Here is a 17949-nt window from a genome sequence, read left to right on the forward strand (position 1 = left end):
GCTGAACACAAATACTGATAAAACACATGTCTAGTCTAAAAGTACTGCAAGTCGCATGTTCACCTCATCCTCCCTACCACCACTAGGATGGTCCCTGTACAGTAACCACTAGGGGGTTGCCTGCTCCCCTGCCTTCATCATCAGGCAGGAAGTACAGAAATTCTTGACCCAGTGGAAGCGAGAACCATATATTTTACCATATTTATTATTCATTTACATTTATGCATTTAGCAGACGCTTTTATCCAAAGCGACATTGCTTTATCCTATAATAATATGCATAGGTATTTCACTTTAGTCTGGGACTATAGTTTTAAGCCTAGTCCTATTTAAATAAGAAGGCTGGATATCTGCTGTCTTCACATCTGTGACCTATCAAAAACAATCAGATTGTATTAAATCTTTAGTTTTTCCTGGAGATGTAAAACTAATAGGGAAAGCTATTATATGGTTTAAAAGAGATTTAGATTACCAGACACCATGGCCTAATCATATACAGTTCCACTCCTGTAATAAAAAAATATCTGGGCACAATGTACTGTTAATATGAAGGAATGTTCCCTTTGGATTATTTACAGCTGTTTCACCTGTATTTAGAATTTTGCACTGTGCTGTGTTTTAGGGTTAACAAAAAAATCTGTAAAATTAACATTAAATGTCCTGGCAGAAAATTACTAATCCATTTTCCATACATCTGTTTACATTGTACAGTGATAAATTATTGATATTTAGTTCATAACAATCAATTCAGCTTCCCTATCAGTATAAAAATACCAAAATCTCTTAAATTTGTTGGTTTTGTTACCAATACAACCAAAAAAAACACTGAAAAATGATTTAGTCATTTTTGATCGAAAAATGTTACATTGTGAAATGTAATCGGAATGAGATGACAATTGAATACTTTTGTCATATTTGCTCTGTGAACACATAAAAATAATGGACATGATGCGTATATGTTAAAGGGTCCCTAAAAAAGTCACACTTGGCTATTTCGCGGTCAAAAATGACCGACATAGGAAGTGAAAATGTAGAAAAAATATGAAAACTCTTTGTTTCAAATCATCCACTTTGCAGAAAAAAAAGGGCTCAGCAATCAAGTGTGACAATCTAAAATATAAAGAGTACAAATAGTCACCCACACACACACACGCACTCAAGAAAATGATCTGGCAAGGCTGCATTAGACCACATTTTGAAAAATATGTAAAAAAAAAATTAAAAATCAATAAATGAAATAAAAATACAAAAAAGTCTCTCTCTAACACCTACCTAGATATTAAACCATGCCATTACACATTTTTAAACTTTTTTACAATCAGATTGTAATTTAACAGCCTGGTTTTTAAATGAATTAATTGAAAAATTATATTTAAAAAACATTTGACAAAATTGTAAAAAATAAATGTATAAATTGTATTGTTTTCAATGGGGATAAAGGGATACATACAGGCATACATTTTAATTAGTACCATGAAATTCTCTCAAAATGCAAACTAAGACATATTTTGAGAAAAAAAGTTACAAGAGCCAAGTGTGACCCCTGAAAGAAGATAACCATTAAACTGAATGAAATAACATTTAATTGCAAAATGTTTGTATAAAGTGTTTGATTTATCACTATACATTCCTTATTTTATAAGATGTCTTACTGTAATTATCAAATACTACGTAACAAAAAGGCTTTCCAGGTGTCACTCCATTACACATGCCACAACATATGTTTTTGCTTCATTTACAACCAGAGCGCACTAATCAAACATTTTCAAAAAATGTATTTTAATAGCCTGGTTCACACTGGTTATTAAAGTGAGAAACAAACAATAGAAATGAAGAACATTAACGTCAACAGTTTTATCACAGTAACATTCTATGTTTGATAATCCATTTTGTCACATTCCTGAATATATCCATCACATATCACTACTATAGCCAACTTGAAATAAATATGAAGTGGGGGAGTATTTGCAACACTCATTTGCAACGTCTCCATTCATCAAAGGTACTTCCTCATTCACAATCTGTTGGAAACATGGATGACAGATAAAATAAAAAGTGAGAGTATGATCCAATAATAATCATCTTTAAATAAAGTGTGCCTTCTCTAATAATATTGGTCATTGACACAATCAAGTTATAAATCTTTGGATAAAAGCGTCTGCCAAAAATGAATAAAAAACATGAATAAATTAAATATTTTGTCAATGTTTTATAAACGAATGGCTATTTGGTATTAAAAATAAAGTGTGTCACTGATTTTTGTGAGTGAAATTGGCACAATGTAACCCATAATGTAACCCATCTTTTTTAATACTCACAGATAGTACCACCCCATCTCCACTCGATTGTCTTGTTTTGCATCTCAGTATCAGTCTTAAGAGTACCAGATTCTCCCTCATTCACTAAAATCGTCTTAAGTGTTCCTGCAATACACAGACCTCAAACCCATCATCTGTCAAATATTTTTCATTATCAATCATCAACTTCTCTACATGAGTTTAAGCTCTCAGATTGTCTCTCAAAATACTAATCTATATGAAAGAAACATGCATTGTATATGTGCTTTGACTGTTTTTGGACACGTGAAATACTTTTAGAAATGTACGAAGAAAAGTATTGAGGTACTCACTCTTGACAGTCAGTGTGAATCTCTTGTATGAGGTTTCTTTACTCCTGATGATTTTTAGTTGATAAACTCCGGAGTCTGTAGTTCACATTAACATTTATTCATTTGGGGGATGCTTTTATCCAAAGCGTCTCACAAGTATGGTGCACTGGGCAGCTATCACTGCAGAGCAAACAGGGGTAAGGTGCCTTGCTCAAGGACACTTCAGTCATTTCCTGGTGGCACGGAGAATTGAACCAGCGACCTTCTGGCTACGAGTCCAACCCTCTAACCACAAGACCACAATCTGGTATCACTGATGGTATCAGTCTGTCAGTGAATCTCCCATCTAAAACATCATTATGTTGTGTTGTTCGAGCTCGTGACTTCAGCTATGAGAGTCCTTTGAAGTCCAAACCTCACATCACATCATCAGGTTTCACAGTAAAATCAGTGTGTAGAGTGACCGGACCTCATTCCATCACTGATATCAACAAAGAGCAAAAACAAAGTAATCAGTGTCTTCTGAAAACCTGAACCCTTCACACACATGCAAACAACACAAGATCGGGGTCTGTCTGTAATATTTGACATCTCTTTATAACTCATATTTCTGCTACAACACCCGAAGAAAGACCCAATGCTGTAATGAAAGACATTTCAATTATTTCGCAAATAATTTCATATTGACATGTACAGAAATAAAAGTGTAAAGACAGCTGAATACTTACTACTGTGTAAAACGCTGTGATTCAGAGATTTGTCAACAATTAAACTATTGTTATCAATATTTTAAATTGGCCACGTTAACAATATTGTGCAAATGAATTATCTCTGTACAGGATATTGTTTTAAAGCGACAGTAGTGTTGCTACATGCTGCTAACTAAGTATGTGGGTCATTCTATAATTGCGTGAACACCTCATGATATATTTTTTTATAATTGTATAAAATCTTAAGAGAAAAAGTGGCATTAATTCATTCTTTTCTTATTGTTTTGGGTGTATTCACTTCCGTTTGCTTTATTCCCGTTGTGTTAAATTGTCTGGGCAGGTGGAAGGGGGTGAGCAACTCTTGATCTTACAGCCACGTACAGCCTAAGCGTTTGTTTTGTCTGCTTGTGAATAATTGCAACGAAGTGTAGAGACGTTTACAGTTTCTCAGTCTCTAACGGCTAAGTTGTGTCGGAAGGCGATATAAGTTTACATTTACATTTAGTTAATTATCTGAAGCCTATGTTTGGTTATAAAAGAGGTTTTAAATAACACAGAACTCTGATTTAAGCTCATTCTACTAATACCATTTTATTTCAGTTGTGATATTTCTTATTTTTGACCGTGTCCGGGAAACGACAGTCAACTCTTTTACCCATTACATCAACATCTAATCTAAGTATGGATTCTCTCAAAATCACAAAATTTGCATATTGCAATGTCATAGAAGTGTGTGAATATAAGACTAGGAGGCATGTCCTCTCTCGTATCCCAAATATTGGTTAAAATAGCAAACATGTATCAAGAGTGGATAATTAACTGTCAACAATGTTTCTCAAATATTACTGTTGCAAATTCTAAAGTAAAACTGATGAAAATGCATTTTGAAACATACCATGTGCTCTGCAGTTCTGGACATCCGTGTTGAGTTTATAATGTCATGTTACTTTCTACTCTGTTACTTAGTGAGGTGAAGGTTAAAAAATCCAAACCCAGCTAACCCTGAGATTTTTGTGTATGGTTATGCTTGTTTTTATTTTATTAAGGAAAATGTCAAAATGTCATATTGTTATAGAATGAACGATGTAATTATAAAAATTGAGACTGTGTGCCTTTATCTTTTACAAAAAGACAGAAAGCAAACAACATGTATAATAGATCATACTTTGACATAAGTTAAAGTAAAACAACCTGTCACTGTATAAAGTCACTAGAGAAAGCTGCCCAAGAACTTATTTTTATTTGTACAAACGTCATGTGAATATTTCTAAAGTCTTTAAGAGAAAACTGCATAATTAATATTCACATTTATTCTATACATTCCTCATTTATTGAATGACAATAAGGTAATTTTGCCGCCTTTCCTCTATATAGAATTCAATTATTCCTTCATATGCTGATTTAGACTTTGCACACACATGAGTAGCTCACCACCGACAGTCATAATGAATCTTCTTTGAATAGATAGTCTTCTGTAGATAATCCTTAGTTCATAAGGCCAGAAAGAACAGTTTTAATGTTTGTGATGGTGAGAGATCCAGTCTGATCATCCACCTGCAGTCTGTCTCTGAATCTCCCTTCAAGAACATCCACTCAAGCTTATCATCTGTCTGAGTAAGATCAGTGTGTAGAGTGACAGAATCTCCCTCCATCACTGTCACTGACTTCACTTCACCTGCATCCCTAAACACGCAAGAAAAAGAAATTGGAATTATTCACAGTGATCATGTGAATACAATGCTTATGATATTGAAGGACTTGAAGTACTCACCACTGACAGTAACTGTGTATGACCGGTGTATGGTGTGTGTTCGGCTGCTGATATCGACTTCATAAAGTCCAGAGTGTTTGATTCTGATGTTTGTGATGGTCAGAGATCTGGTCAGTGACGACATCTGCAGTCTGTCTGTGAATCTTCCATCAGAAACATCATATTTAGGGTAGACAGAACTATTTCTGTTAAGTTCAGCTAGAAAAGAGCTTGAAACCTCCAGCATATCACATCAAATTTCTTGATATCAGGAATGTCAGCGTACAGAGTGACAGAATCTCCCTCCATCACTGACACTGACTTCATTTCATCCGCATCACCAACCACACCTGCAGAAATATACAATAAACCAATATATTAAACCCACTTTACGACTCACGAAAAAAAGATTTGATGCGTAGTGGTACAAAATTTCACACATAATTCTTATTTACACTGCTTATTGCATTACGTTAGGCTAGTTATTATTTATATTAATATTCAGTAATCATTGGGATACTCACTAAAACTGATTGTCTTTGTCGTAACCTTCTTTTCAGTGATCTCTAGTTGATAAACTCCATCGAGTTCAGATGTGGCGTCTATGGTGGTGAGATCTCCAGTCTGATCGTTTAGCTTCAGTCTGTCAGTAAATGTCTCACCATTGTCATTATATAATGAAATCTTATTTGCTTCACGGTTAAGTGTTGCTATGAGATCGAGTTGAGCTCCATATCTCCACGCAATGAAATCATCTGTCTGTATCACAATATTAGTGTGTAGCGTGACAGAATCTCCCTCCATCACTGACACTGACTCTATTTAATCTGTCACAGCACCTATAGCACAAACAATAGCAGTCAGAGATCAAAAACATTTCCATCAGTACCATGCAAACGACTGCGCATGCGCACGTCTGCTTTGTAGAAAGTGAAACCGAAAGTGTTGAGAAATGTTGCTAAATGAACTTACCACTGATGAATAAAGAGCTGATATAGAGTATAAACATGGTCTTCATGTTGCTGACCGAGTTCTTACAAGATGATCAAAGTTATTCAACAGTTTGTGATTGCTAACGTTAGTCAGAAACAGCCAGTAATCACACTGTCTGTTTAAAGCGGATCGCAAACCAGCATATAGGTGCATACCGCCACCTACTGTACAGGAGTGTGTAAACATCGGGTTTTATATTCTTTCTATAATAAAAATAATGATACTCTTATTTTGCTTTTCTTTCTTCCTTCACTTTTCCTTCTTTTCTTCTTATTTATTTTCCTTTTTAAAATGATACCCTATATTTTCTAATTTCATCCTGTATTTCTTAGAAAACTAAAAAGATCCTTAACACAGTCCCTCATTTCCCCATTCCTTCCTAAAATCCCTTCCAAATTCCATCCTCGTTTTAATATATACATCTTGTCCCGTAAAATGATCCTTTCTGCATTATATTTATTGCACCACAAAATGACATGCTCAACATCACCATCATATTTATTGGAAGAAAAATACAGTTTTACAAGATGGGCACTTAAGAGACAAAATACCACAGATTTGCAAATGGCAGGACAGACTCATATCATACACACGTATACACTCTGTGCTTTTATATATTTGATATAAAGAACCAACAAATGAATATGGCAAATATCTCATTCACAAGAGATACAATATATTAAACAATATATTATTTACTTATTCATTCATATTTATCCGTCGTCACCGAACACTATTCTAAATGTATTAAATTATTACAATAAATATTCTTCTAAAAGTAAAACATCAAGTTGATTACATGTTAAATTCGCAAAACTCTTTATATTTATCCTGTACCTTGGTCAACAATTTGCTTTTTATGAATGAAGCCGACTGTGTCATGGCCATGATCTAATCCTGTTTGCATGAAATAAGCCTGCTCGATCACCATTTCTTAAGTAAAGTTATTTGAGCTCCGTCCAATTTTGGAGCATCGTGACATGCCAAATATAATTAGGACAAGTTATATTTGATCCAATTAATATTTTGACATCAAGCCTTCATCAATTGTTCTATCCATTAAAAAGTGGATAAATACGTATTTAAAATGTAAAAAATCAAGAGAACCATTCAAACAATTTATCAATGATAGTCTGACGGTGTCTGTGATATTTTCTTCTGTTCATCTCTTCTGTCAGATCTGATGTCATATGCTAGTACAGCAACAGTAGCCACCCACACCAAACCTGAGATGACCAATCGGATCACAGCTTCAGAAACATTACAACAGCAGCACTCGCATTCTGATATAAAAGAAAAACAAGACCTTTCATCTTTTCATTCCAGAAAAAACTTTTGCGAAAAAAAGTTGACATGTGACTCTACCTGAACACGGCTGACAGAGTTGAGTGATGTTGAGATGTTGTGTGTGGTTCATGATGGGATTGTTGATGACACATCTATATGTGTTTGTATCCTGATATTCCACCTCCAGAGGTAGAGAGAGTCTGATGTTGAGATCAGACACACTGATGCTGGAAAATAAACTCTTTCCTTTGAACCAGGAGAGACTCACACGTGTCACATTCATCACTGAACACAACAACACACATGTTGACACTGATGAAGAGTTTTGTGGACAATAACTGGTGATGTCAGGAACAGGAAGGCGAGCTGAATTTTTTTTGAGAACAAACATACATTTTCATAAAGCTTTCATAATTCAGTTTTTATAATACAGTGGGCAAACAATAGCTCTTTACTCACCGACAGCAACACTGAATGTATACGAAGCCTTCTGCTTGCTGCTGATGGTCATTTGATAAAGTCCAGAGTGTTGAGATGTGATGTTTGTGATGGTGAGAGATCCAGTCTGATCATCCACCTGCAGTCTGTCTCTGAATATCCCATCAAGAACATCAGCAAATATTGACACTCGATTGGCTTCTCTGTTGACTCGAGCGATGTTAGTCTCTCTAGTTAAAAAACTCCACAATATCTGATCATCTGTCTGTATGTCTGTAACATCATTATATAGTGTGACAGATTCTCCCTCCATCACTAACACGGACTTCACTTCATCTGTATCACCAAACACAAAGAACAAACAGGAACAGATTACAGAGAACATTTTTTTTAAAGAATACTTGATTCAAAAAGTATCTTGGAAAATAAGTATTTATTTAATTCTTACTACTTAGGTGCTACTTTAAATGATAAATACATGCTTATCACTTACCTACCAGACAGCAAAAGAAGAAAGAGACAAAAGCAAGCAAGAAAAACATTGTCTTTAAGAGTTCAGGGGTCTGAAAAAGTGTCGCTTGAAAAGACAACCCCGAGAGTGCGCTGGTGATGTTGCTGACTTCCGTTAGATGTAACCACTGAATGTGACCAGCATCATTCTTTTAAACGCACCCCACCCTTAAAGCCACATCATCTGATCAACCTGAAGAAACGCCAAAGTGAATTCACATAACACATTTTATGAGTGATTCTATAATTGCAGTTACATGTGATGTCTGAACTTTTTAAGGATTTTTTTTTATCTGATACCTCACACGATCACAAGTTGTTTCAGACCATAACAGCAATGTTATTTTTTCATAAAAAGGTAAAAATCATGATTTCTTGTTGCCTAACATGTCAACACCGTTAGCTCATTCTTGAAGGGAAAACAGAATTGATCATTGATTCCATCGTGGGTTATTTACAATCTTGTACTGCGTGTTCATTTTTCTGCAAGCTAGCAAGTGGAGTTTTGGGCTAAAACGCTGAAACTTGTCAGTTCTGTTACCGTCAACACTGTTACCAAGATAGACACGTAACAGAGTTGACCGTTGTTTTTGTGTGTGTGTGTGTGTGTGAGAGAGATAGAGAGAGAGAGTAAGAGAAAGAGAGAGAGAGTGTTTCTGGGTGGGTATGTGTGAGAAAGAGAGAGACAGAGTAGTGTCTAAAAGTAATTGTAAAAGTAAAAGGTTCGAAATCCACTTGAAATACAAATTGATTGAAACGTATGTTCTAGTTATGCAAAGCATAAAAAATCTTGTTTTAAAATATTAAGGAGATTAGTTTTTACTTGTAAAGCAGGACTTCGCTGAGGCGGTGCACTTTTCCCCCACACGTACTAGAGCCAATGTAGCGTCTTGTCAAAATTGAGAGTCTTTGGTTAGTCTCTTTCGTTGAAGAGTCTGTGCAGCACTTCACAACACAGCAACTTAACATCAGACCCCTGAACTGCTGAAGACAACCTTCGTCATGTCTGTTTTTCTCCTTTTGTGCTTCTGCTGTCTGATGGGCAAGTAAAGAACATTTACGCTTCATGTTAATAACAAACTGTGATTCTATCAAATCAGTGATTTTTTGATGATTAGCACTTACATCTTTACACCAGCGCTTTACACCCCATAACAGCTGCAATCCATAAGGAATATAAAATTCATTGTCTGGAATATAACGATTTCATTTCCACAGTACATTCTTAGATGTTTTTAATTTGTCTATGTTTGTGTCTATAGGTGTGTTTGGTGATACAGATGAAGTGAAGTCAGTGTCATTGATGGAGAGAGATTCTGTCACTGATGATACAGAGATACAGAGAGCTCATCTGATACTGTGGACTTTTGTAACTCAAGAGTCTCTCATAGTTAGAATCATCAGGGAAGCCAATAGTGTCTCAGTATATGATGATGTTCATGATGGGATGTTCAGAGACAGACTGCAGGTGGATGATCAGACTGGATCTCTCACCATCAAAAACATCACAACTAATCACTCTGGACTTTATCAAATGACCATCAGTGGAAAACAGAAGACGTTAAAAAGATTTAATGTTGCTGTCTATGGTGAGTAAAGATTACATGTTATCAAAAAAATTGAAATAGAACAATAATAGAGAACAGCAGTTGAAGATGAGGTGGTGTGCAGACGTCACGATAATGAAACGTTGACTTGATTTGTTCACAATAAATTATAATTTAGTTTTGTCACAACACACCTGTGTCATTGCATGTGAGAGGTCAAACATAAAACTGCATGTGAGCGGCAGCAGACAATAATATTTACAAAACGACCAAAGATTCATTGTGGCCTTCTTGTCGAGAAAAACCCACTGCATTTCTAGTATTTTGTGTTTATCAGTGAATGCATGCCACAGTCTTGCAGCCTCATTTCAAGTGAAACCCGGTGTGGTTTCATTGTGTCGGGCTGGATAGAAATGTGGTTTTGTTCTGCTGGTGGACATGACAGTGTGCCTGTCTATAAGTGCAAGTTTCGTAGATGTCTCTGTAGGTGTCTGTGCATACGAGAGGGTGTGTATAGTGTGAGGCTCCTATTTTCCTGTCCGGCTTATATGTTTATAAGAAAATATCAAAGGATGTTGAGTGTGTATGAGAAGGGGTTGTTTTATAAAGCTAAACTCTCACCTTTGTATGTGTTTGAGATAATAAGATGATCAGAAAAGTGTTTGATGATCACTAAACTAACCCTGCACATGCGTACAGCTGACTGGATCAGATTCTGAGTTTTTTCTTATGCACCAGATTTAACAGAGCTGGTTGATATTTTAGCAGACACGTGTCATTGCTCGGTGTGGATACCCCATTCAAAAATACGGTAAAACACAACTTGAATCAGAATATTAGTAATCTCTTAGCTAATTCACACACATGTTGGTTTAATGAAACTCAGATCATGAGAATTAGCAGCAAATAGTTGCAATGTAAAATACTTTTCTGGACAGTAGTGCGAGTATGCAGAAACCATTTGTAGTGTGTAGAAGTTTGTGAACACTGTTTTAGGAACAAAACCTAAATTCATCAACTGAATCAACCTAGAAATTGAACCATTCCCAAAACTCTCTTCACCTCTGTCACATTCTGTGGGGTTCTTGATCTTTTCCTCATCAGGTCTGACTCCATGAGCATCGATGACGTGACCAAGATTATTCCTTCACGGTGTTGCCATGTTTTTGAACATGCTGATGAAATCTCGCTCACTCGTGTATCACTAAAAACCTTTTAGGCTGAGAAAACGTATCAGTTTTATGCAAACAAAAGTCAGGACCACCAAACCCATTTTGTTAAAACATCGAACTTAAAGCGATAGTTCACCCAAATTCATAACTCTTACCTTTGTAAAAGATCCTTGATGGTGATGAAGACTGATGAAGATATCTGTCCACTGAAACCTCCATCTGAGGAACATGAAGTTTTTCTTACTGTCAACAATAACATCAAGTAGTGATGGACAAATACATTTATCTTCAAGAATGAGACTTTAAACACAAATGTTTGTGGTGTTTAATGGTTAATTTACCGCCATTGGTGAAGAGATGAAGCACATTGTTAAACACCTTTTGTCCCGTTGTCTTAAGAACAAATTAATTCAAACAATTAGTAATTTTTAAGTAATATATACATATTCAAACATGTTGGCTGCTGAAAAAAAAATTGAAAATCTCAGTCAAGACTCCTTTACTCATAACAGGATTTGGGTAGTTATAGTCTGGACTGAACAAATATTCTTTGTTTATATTTTTTTATTGACACTAAAACAAAACGGAACATATACTGTACAATAGCAAGACATCTGTATTAAAAAAAAAAGAAAGAAAATCAAGACTATATTTTGAATTACATATACATTAAAGATACATATTGTTAACAATTACTGAAAAAATAACAACCTCATGAACATGATAAATTTTATATACTTTTTAGCAAATATAATTGTGTCATTTTTTACTATTTGTAGAGAATCGAAATATGAGTGGAAATCCATCGTAAAGGACTGAACACTGGGAGGTGAAGAATGACGTCATTGAACTTATGAGTCGCCCATGTGGTTTGAAATGAAACGAAGGACCTCATGCTTTTGTTAAAACACATGTTATTTTTAAAATATGCACTTTATTGATGCACATCGAAACATTTTGACTCGAAGAGAAATGACTTGATATGAAGTTCACTGATATATAGTACAAAGCAGTAGTAGAGCGCCAAGTTTAAGGCTCTTAAAGAGAAAAAAAAATGTTTCACAATTCATGTCATCGCATTATGAGACACTTTTTCTGTGAAACACAAAAGAGGTTTTGTGTTAATAAGATGGATGTCAACAGGGTTCAGTGTTGTTTGATCATCAACATTCTTTAAAAGATCTTCTTTTGTGTTCTGCAGAAGAAAGAAACTCATAAAGGATTGAACTGATATGAAGATAAATACATTTTTGTTTTTGGGATCAACTATACTTTTCAATTACACAAAGTACTACTACTTATCTAAAATGAAGGAGTGAGGACACTTTTAGGGATTTAGGGAAAAGCATATACCAAAACTGCTAAAACTTTAACTAAAATTAATATTTCCAAAACGCAAATAACTCTACAATGTATTTAACAAGATATTTAGTCTTGAAAAAATGTATATACATGCCATTTCTACACACTGTAAGCTCTTAGTAACATATAAAATCTGATTACATTAGATGTTAAACAGAAAACTAAATGTTTGTTTGGATCCATTAAAATGTTGTGTGTTGGTAAATTATGTATTTACTCTGTTTAGTTAGTTCTTTGCACATACAGCTTGATCTCAAAATGTCTTTTTAATTTCAAAATAAAGTTCTTCATTGTTCATGTAAGACTCGTGATGCTGATGTGTTTTAGCAGCTCTCCTGCTGACCACATATATTCAACAAAGCCACGTTATCAGTATATATCCCCTGAATCTCTCCTGTCTGCAAAAACACAGATGACAAAATCAAGAGATGATCACATTGACATGTATTTGTGAGAGCACATGCAAGACCAGAAGTAAGATGAATAAAAATGGTAGCCAACCTTCCATCCATTCATCCCACATGAACTCATTCTGTTATCATCCTGTGTATGTTTTCCTTTATTTCTATATCTATTTCATGCTTCACACCGTTCATATTTACCTTTATTTAAAAATAAAGTAATCCTTGGATTTCACAGGGTACCTTCTGTACACTAAAACCTGGGTTTATTTCTTTGATCAATATCATTGGTTGAGGGCAGAAATATTTAGGTTTGTTGAGCACTACAATGAGAGATTGATCTCCACAAAAGCTGTTTTATAATTCAGTTTGCTAGCCCATTTTCAAAATAATATGTGTGACATGTGTGTTTCAATTGAAACCAGGTTTAAATATATGAAGAGCCTCAAAGTAATTCATAGAGAAGAGCTCTTCATCTACTGTGTGTTAAATAACCTTCATGTGTATTATGAAGAGAAATCAGATGTTAGATGATTATGACACTGAATGAATTGAGTTACTCACCTGTGACTGTCAGTCTGATTCTCTTGTAGAAAGTTTTTCCATCTTTGATGCTTTTGAGTTCATAAAGTCCAGAGAGATCAGTTGTGATGTTTGTGATGGTGAGAGATCCAGTGTTTTTAAGCTTCAGTTTGTTCTTGAATCTCTCATCATCACCATCATATGTCTTCAGTGTTCCTCCCTTGATTTCAGCTATGACTGTATTTTGAGGCACAAACTTATACTCGATCAGTTATACTCAAAACAGTTTCAAAAACATAAAACAAACAAAATCATTTGCCCTACATCCAGATGAATACAAATGTGTTATTTACTTATAGGAAGTACATCTTTCCTTCAGAGTAGACCATAAAAGTTTTTTTTTATATTTATAGAAGGCAGTGTTGCAACTCATCCATAACGAAGGAGCAAAAAATCCATCCCACTGGTGACCATCCCACCAGTTCATACAATATACAATATACAAACACTCGTCACAAAAAGTAAAGCAGCATGATACACATAGTCCTACTTTTTAAGATAAACGTGCATGCATATAGATCACATCGCCATAATCTAATACTGAAAGGAAACAACTCTGTATTAGTCTCTTTCATGCTTTAAAAGGAAAATATTTCTTTAAACGGAAAAGAAAACCCTACTTTAATCCAAGCTGTTTCTAAAGTTCTTCTTCTCTCTCCTTTTTTACCGCCTTACAGGTTTAAACACAACAAACTTAAGGACATTTTCAAATTGACTCAACTTTGTAGTTCTCTTAACTCAGTTTACGAAATGTCACGTTTATTTAGTCAAACCAACTCATAATAATAGAAGTAAGGCACTTAAGTTCAACAGATTACAAACCAGGGCTTTTATTTAACACTGTCACTATATTCAGGGCCGGCCCTAGCATTTTGGGCGTCTTGTGAATATGAAAATAAGAGGTCTAGTAAATATATCTACTTCTCAGAGGAGGTCCGGATGGTCCTTTTTTAAAAATAAACACGTATTTCATCATCTGAGTACACATTTCAAAGGCTAAGAACAGATAAGGGACATTTGTTTTTTACAGTTAGATGTACAGTCACTGTTGCAATATTTGAAAACCAGAATGTATTATGAAATCAAGTGGGCTTAATCCCGTCATCGATTGAGAGCCATGACGTATACACTGAGGGATATTACTGTTGTTATTACATATTTTATTACGTATTTCTTATGGTGTGAAGATATATTATTGTTTCATACATTCATTTATCGTGTGGTCTGCACTGTGAAAGCAGTGAGGGCCCGTGTGCGATATGGATGTGCTTGCAACAGGAAATGTGAGGGCGTGGGGAGGTATGTGGAATGTTTTTTCAGGAGTTTTTTGCAGGAACCAGATAAAGCAGGAGTTGTTTGGTGGAGAGAGGACAAAGCAGAACTTGATGATTTGTGGAAACAAGGGAGACCCCCGGACCCTGCAGATACCAATATATGCTGTGAAAATGTGCTGTGGGGGTGGTTGTTGATTTTGGAAAGGAGAGAGAAGTGTTGTCCAACAGCCCAGCATGCTGTATTTTTTTGCTGTTATCTGGTTAATAAACCTCATTTTTATTGGAAATCGTCTCTATTCAATTTTGAATATGCAGGACGCCTAAAAAGTCCAACAACACGCAGATATGTTGCAGATCCGCTCAGTTGGGGAAGATCACATGACACATTTACAGTCTGATCTCTTGACATGTATCTGTCATATAAAGTTTACTCTGACTGCAAGTTTGTGCATATGTTTAGACTTCATCGTCATTCCGTTTATTATTTCAATAATAACAGTTTTAGATAAATTCATCGTGTTCTCTGACTGCTCATATTTAATATAACTATGGTGAGCATTGACTTGTCAGAGTGTTCAAGAATGGCAAGATTCTGCAAGTATCTTTCAGAAACAACAATGTACATTAAGAGTTAATTGGCAAAAAAAATCAAAGATCTTATAATTTTATTGTGCATACTACGTAATATCAATCACACTGAGTTGAGTTGCTTTGATTAAGTAATAATAACAAAAATACAGCTAACTTACCCAATAAAAACATGATGACACAAAAAACTGTGGTTGTTTTTTTATATTGAGTTATCTGTTTTAAATAACGTGTAGTCTCACATATTGCTTGTTTTATGGATAACCAACAGGGAACGTTAGCACTTCCTGAACGTTCTGGGAAAGAAAATTTGTTGTTTCCTTGATTTGTAAGCGATGTAGCTCCTACTAAAATGTATATTCCCTATGATGCTAATAAATCCCCCCCAAACTGTAAAAAATGTACAATATTCATTTACAGGTAATTTATTACAATTATGATTATACAATACAGTAAATAAACAGAATATCTAAGAATGAGGAAAGATTTGTATATCATATAAATTGGGTATATGCATACGGGTGGCGTACTTCCGCTAAAATTTCAACCAGCTAAGACATTTCCGCTCTGAGGTCATTTTTCTTTAAGCAATACCAACGAGTTTAGTAAGAAAACTTTCAGATTTCAGCAAACCGACAATTTTGTACCTTTGTGATCACGCCTCAAGTGCAAAAGTTTACTTAACTTGTTTCATATTTGTGAATGAAACGGATAGCCTAAAGCGCTTTTTGCTTGTCAATGTATGACGTAGTGTTTGGATAATTTGACTCAAATCGTTGACCGCAGTCCTATGTGCATCTTGAAGCGACCAAGTAAACTCCATTTTTTCTTATGCACCGGATTTATCAGAGCTGGATGAGATTTTAGCAGACATGCCTCATTGCTCTGTGTGCATACTTGGAGAATGTTTCACGAGCCCACACCAAGCCATTCTTTCTCGATCTGAGCATATTTTGTTAACGTACGAGAGCAGTAAGCTACAGGTCTCAGGTATCCATCACGCTGCCGCTGGTGGAGAACTCCTCCGAGTCCATAGCTGCTGGCATCAGCACTTACGATGGTCGGTTTGTACACATCGAAGCAGGAAGGAATTGGTGCTTCTGTCATGAGCTGCTTAACTCTTATGAGTGCTTGATCCTGTGCATGACTCCAGGTTCAGACCATATCAGCCTTCAGTAGATCATTTCGTGGACGGGTTATCTCAGCCAGGTTTGGTAGGTATCGACCTAGAAAGTGAACCATTCCCAAAACTCTCTTCACCTCTGAGTGTTCAATATGGCCTTGATCTTTTCCTCATCATGTCTGACTCCATGAGCATCGATGACGTGACCAAGAAACCGAATCTCCGTTTGCCTCAACAGACATTTGTTATCATTGAGCTTCAGCCCAGCATCAGAGAGTGTTTTCAAGACTCTTTGTAGACGACGATCATGAACCTCCGGTGTACCTCCGGTGGACAATTATGTCGTCCATGTATGTTGCCGTACCTTCGTGGTCTTTCAAGAGTTTGCCAGAACCCGCTAGAAGTGAACACATTGTTGATCCTGACAACTAAGGAAGTACATCATCAAGCGTGGGCAAGATGTACCTCTCTCATTCCACTGTTTGGTTTAGACGGTTTTTGATTTGTAGACTCTGGGACAAATCTTTGTCGAGTACACCGATCACAAGTCTGTCCCGTATGGCTTCACTTTTGGCTTCCCCAAACGTCTGTTTTGGCCAGTTCATGCAAACTACTGATTAATTCCTCCACGGTTTTGCCATGTTTTTGAACACGCTGAGGAAATCTAGCTCGTGTATCACTAAAAACCTTTTAGGCTGAGAAAACGTATCAGTTTTATGCAAACAAAAGTCAGGACCACCAAACCCATTTTGTTAAAAAGTCAAAACTTAAAGCGATAGTTCACCCAAATTCAAAACTCTTACCTTTATATAAGATCCTCATTGGTGATGAAGACTGATGAAGATATCTGTCCTCTGAAACCTCCATCTGAGGAACATGAAGTTTTTCTTACTGTCAACAATAACATCAAGTAGTGATGGACAAATACATTTATCTTCAAGGATGAGACTTTAAATACAAATGTTTTGTTGTGTTCAATGTTTAATTTACCTTAATTGGTGAAGAGATGAAGCACCTTGTTAAACACATTTTGTCCCATCGTCTTAAGAACAATTTAATTCAAACAATTAATCATTTTTAAGCAATATAAACATATTCAAACATTTGGGATGTTGGTGAAACATCCCATTTTTTGTTGCTGAAAAATGACTGAAATGAAATAAATCGCAGTCAAGACTACTTTTCTCATAACAGGCTTTGGTAGTAATAATCTGGACTGTACAAATATTTTTGTATACATTTTTTTTATTGACACTACAACAAAACTGAACATATACTGAACAACAGCAAGACATCCAAATAAAAAAATATAAAGAAAGAAAATCAAGACTACATTTTGAATTACACATAAATTAAAGATACATATTGTTAACAATTACTGAAAAAACAACAACATCATGATAATGTTCCACATACAGCATTTAAGTTATTTTCCAATTTTTTTTTAGCTTTTTAGCAAACATAATTGTGTAATTTTTTACTATTTGTAGAATCCAAATATGAGTGGAAATCTATCGTAAAGGACTGAACCCTGGGAGGTGAAGAATGACGTCATTGTCGTAATGAGTCGGCCATGTGGTTTGAAATGAAACGAAGGACGTCATA

The 17949-nt window shown here is 35.4% G+C and overlaps 1 protein-coding gene and 1 long non-coding RNA gene across 2 annotated transcripts; both read right to left on the reverse strand.

The window, feature by feature from the left end:
* Positions 1-4567: 4567 nt before the first annotated feature.
* On the reverse strand, positions 4568-5936 carry LOC130429572 (uncharacterized). Its single transcript, XR_008907633.1, has 3 exons — positions 5592-5936; positions 5089-5417; positions 4568-5000 (listed from the first exon to the last, which is right to left on the reverse strand). It is a non-coding gene; the product is annotated as an uncharacterized LOC130429572 (long non-coding RNA).
* Positions 5937-6565: 629 nt separating this feature from the next.
* LOC130429564 (uncharacterized) lies at positions 6566-8355 on the reverse strand. The gene is made up of 4 exons (XM_056758208.1): positions 8279-8355; positions 7807-8121; positions 7426-7713; positions 6566-7343 (listed from the first exon to the last, which is right to left on the reverse strand). Exons 1-4 carry the CDS (start codon positions 8325-8327, stop codon positions 7183-7185), a joined length of 813 nt encoding a protein of 270 aa, XP_056614186.1. The 5' UTR covers positions 8328-8355; the 3' UTR covers positions 6566-7182.
* Between the last annotated feature and the right edge of the window lie 9594 nt (positions 8356-17949).

The sequence above is a fragment of the Triplophysa dalaica genome, chromosome 10, assembly GCF_015846415.1.
Source record: "Triplophysa dalaica isolate WHDGS20190420 chromosome 10, ASM1584641v1, whole genome shotgun sequence".
NCBI classification, from domain to species: Eukaryota; Metazoa; Chordata; class Actinopteri; order Cypriniformes; family Nemacheilidae; genus Triplophysa; species Triplophysa dalaica.

Coding starts and splice junctions, on each gene's coding strand:
- LOC130429564 (XM_056758208.1), bottom strand. CDS start 8,327: ATGTTTTTCTTGCTTGCTTTTGTCTCTTTCTTCTTTTGCTGTCTGGTA. Junction 8,122..8,278: donor CTTCTTTTGCTGTCTGGTAG/GTAAGTGATAAG, acceptor TTGGTGATACAG/ATGAAGTGAAGTCCGTGTTA. Junction 7,714..7,806: donor TACATTCAGTGTTGCTGTCG/GTGAGTAAAGAG, acceptor AAAAAAATTCAG/CTCGCCTTCCTGTTCCTGAC.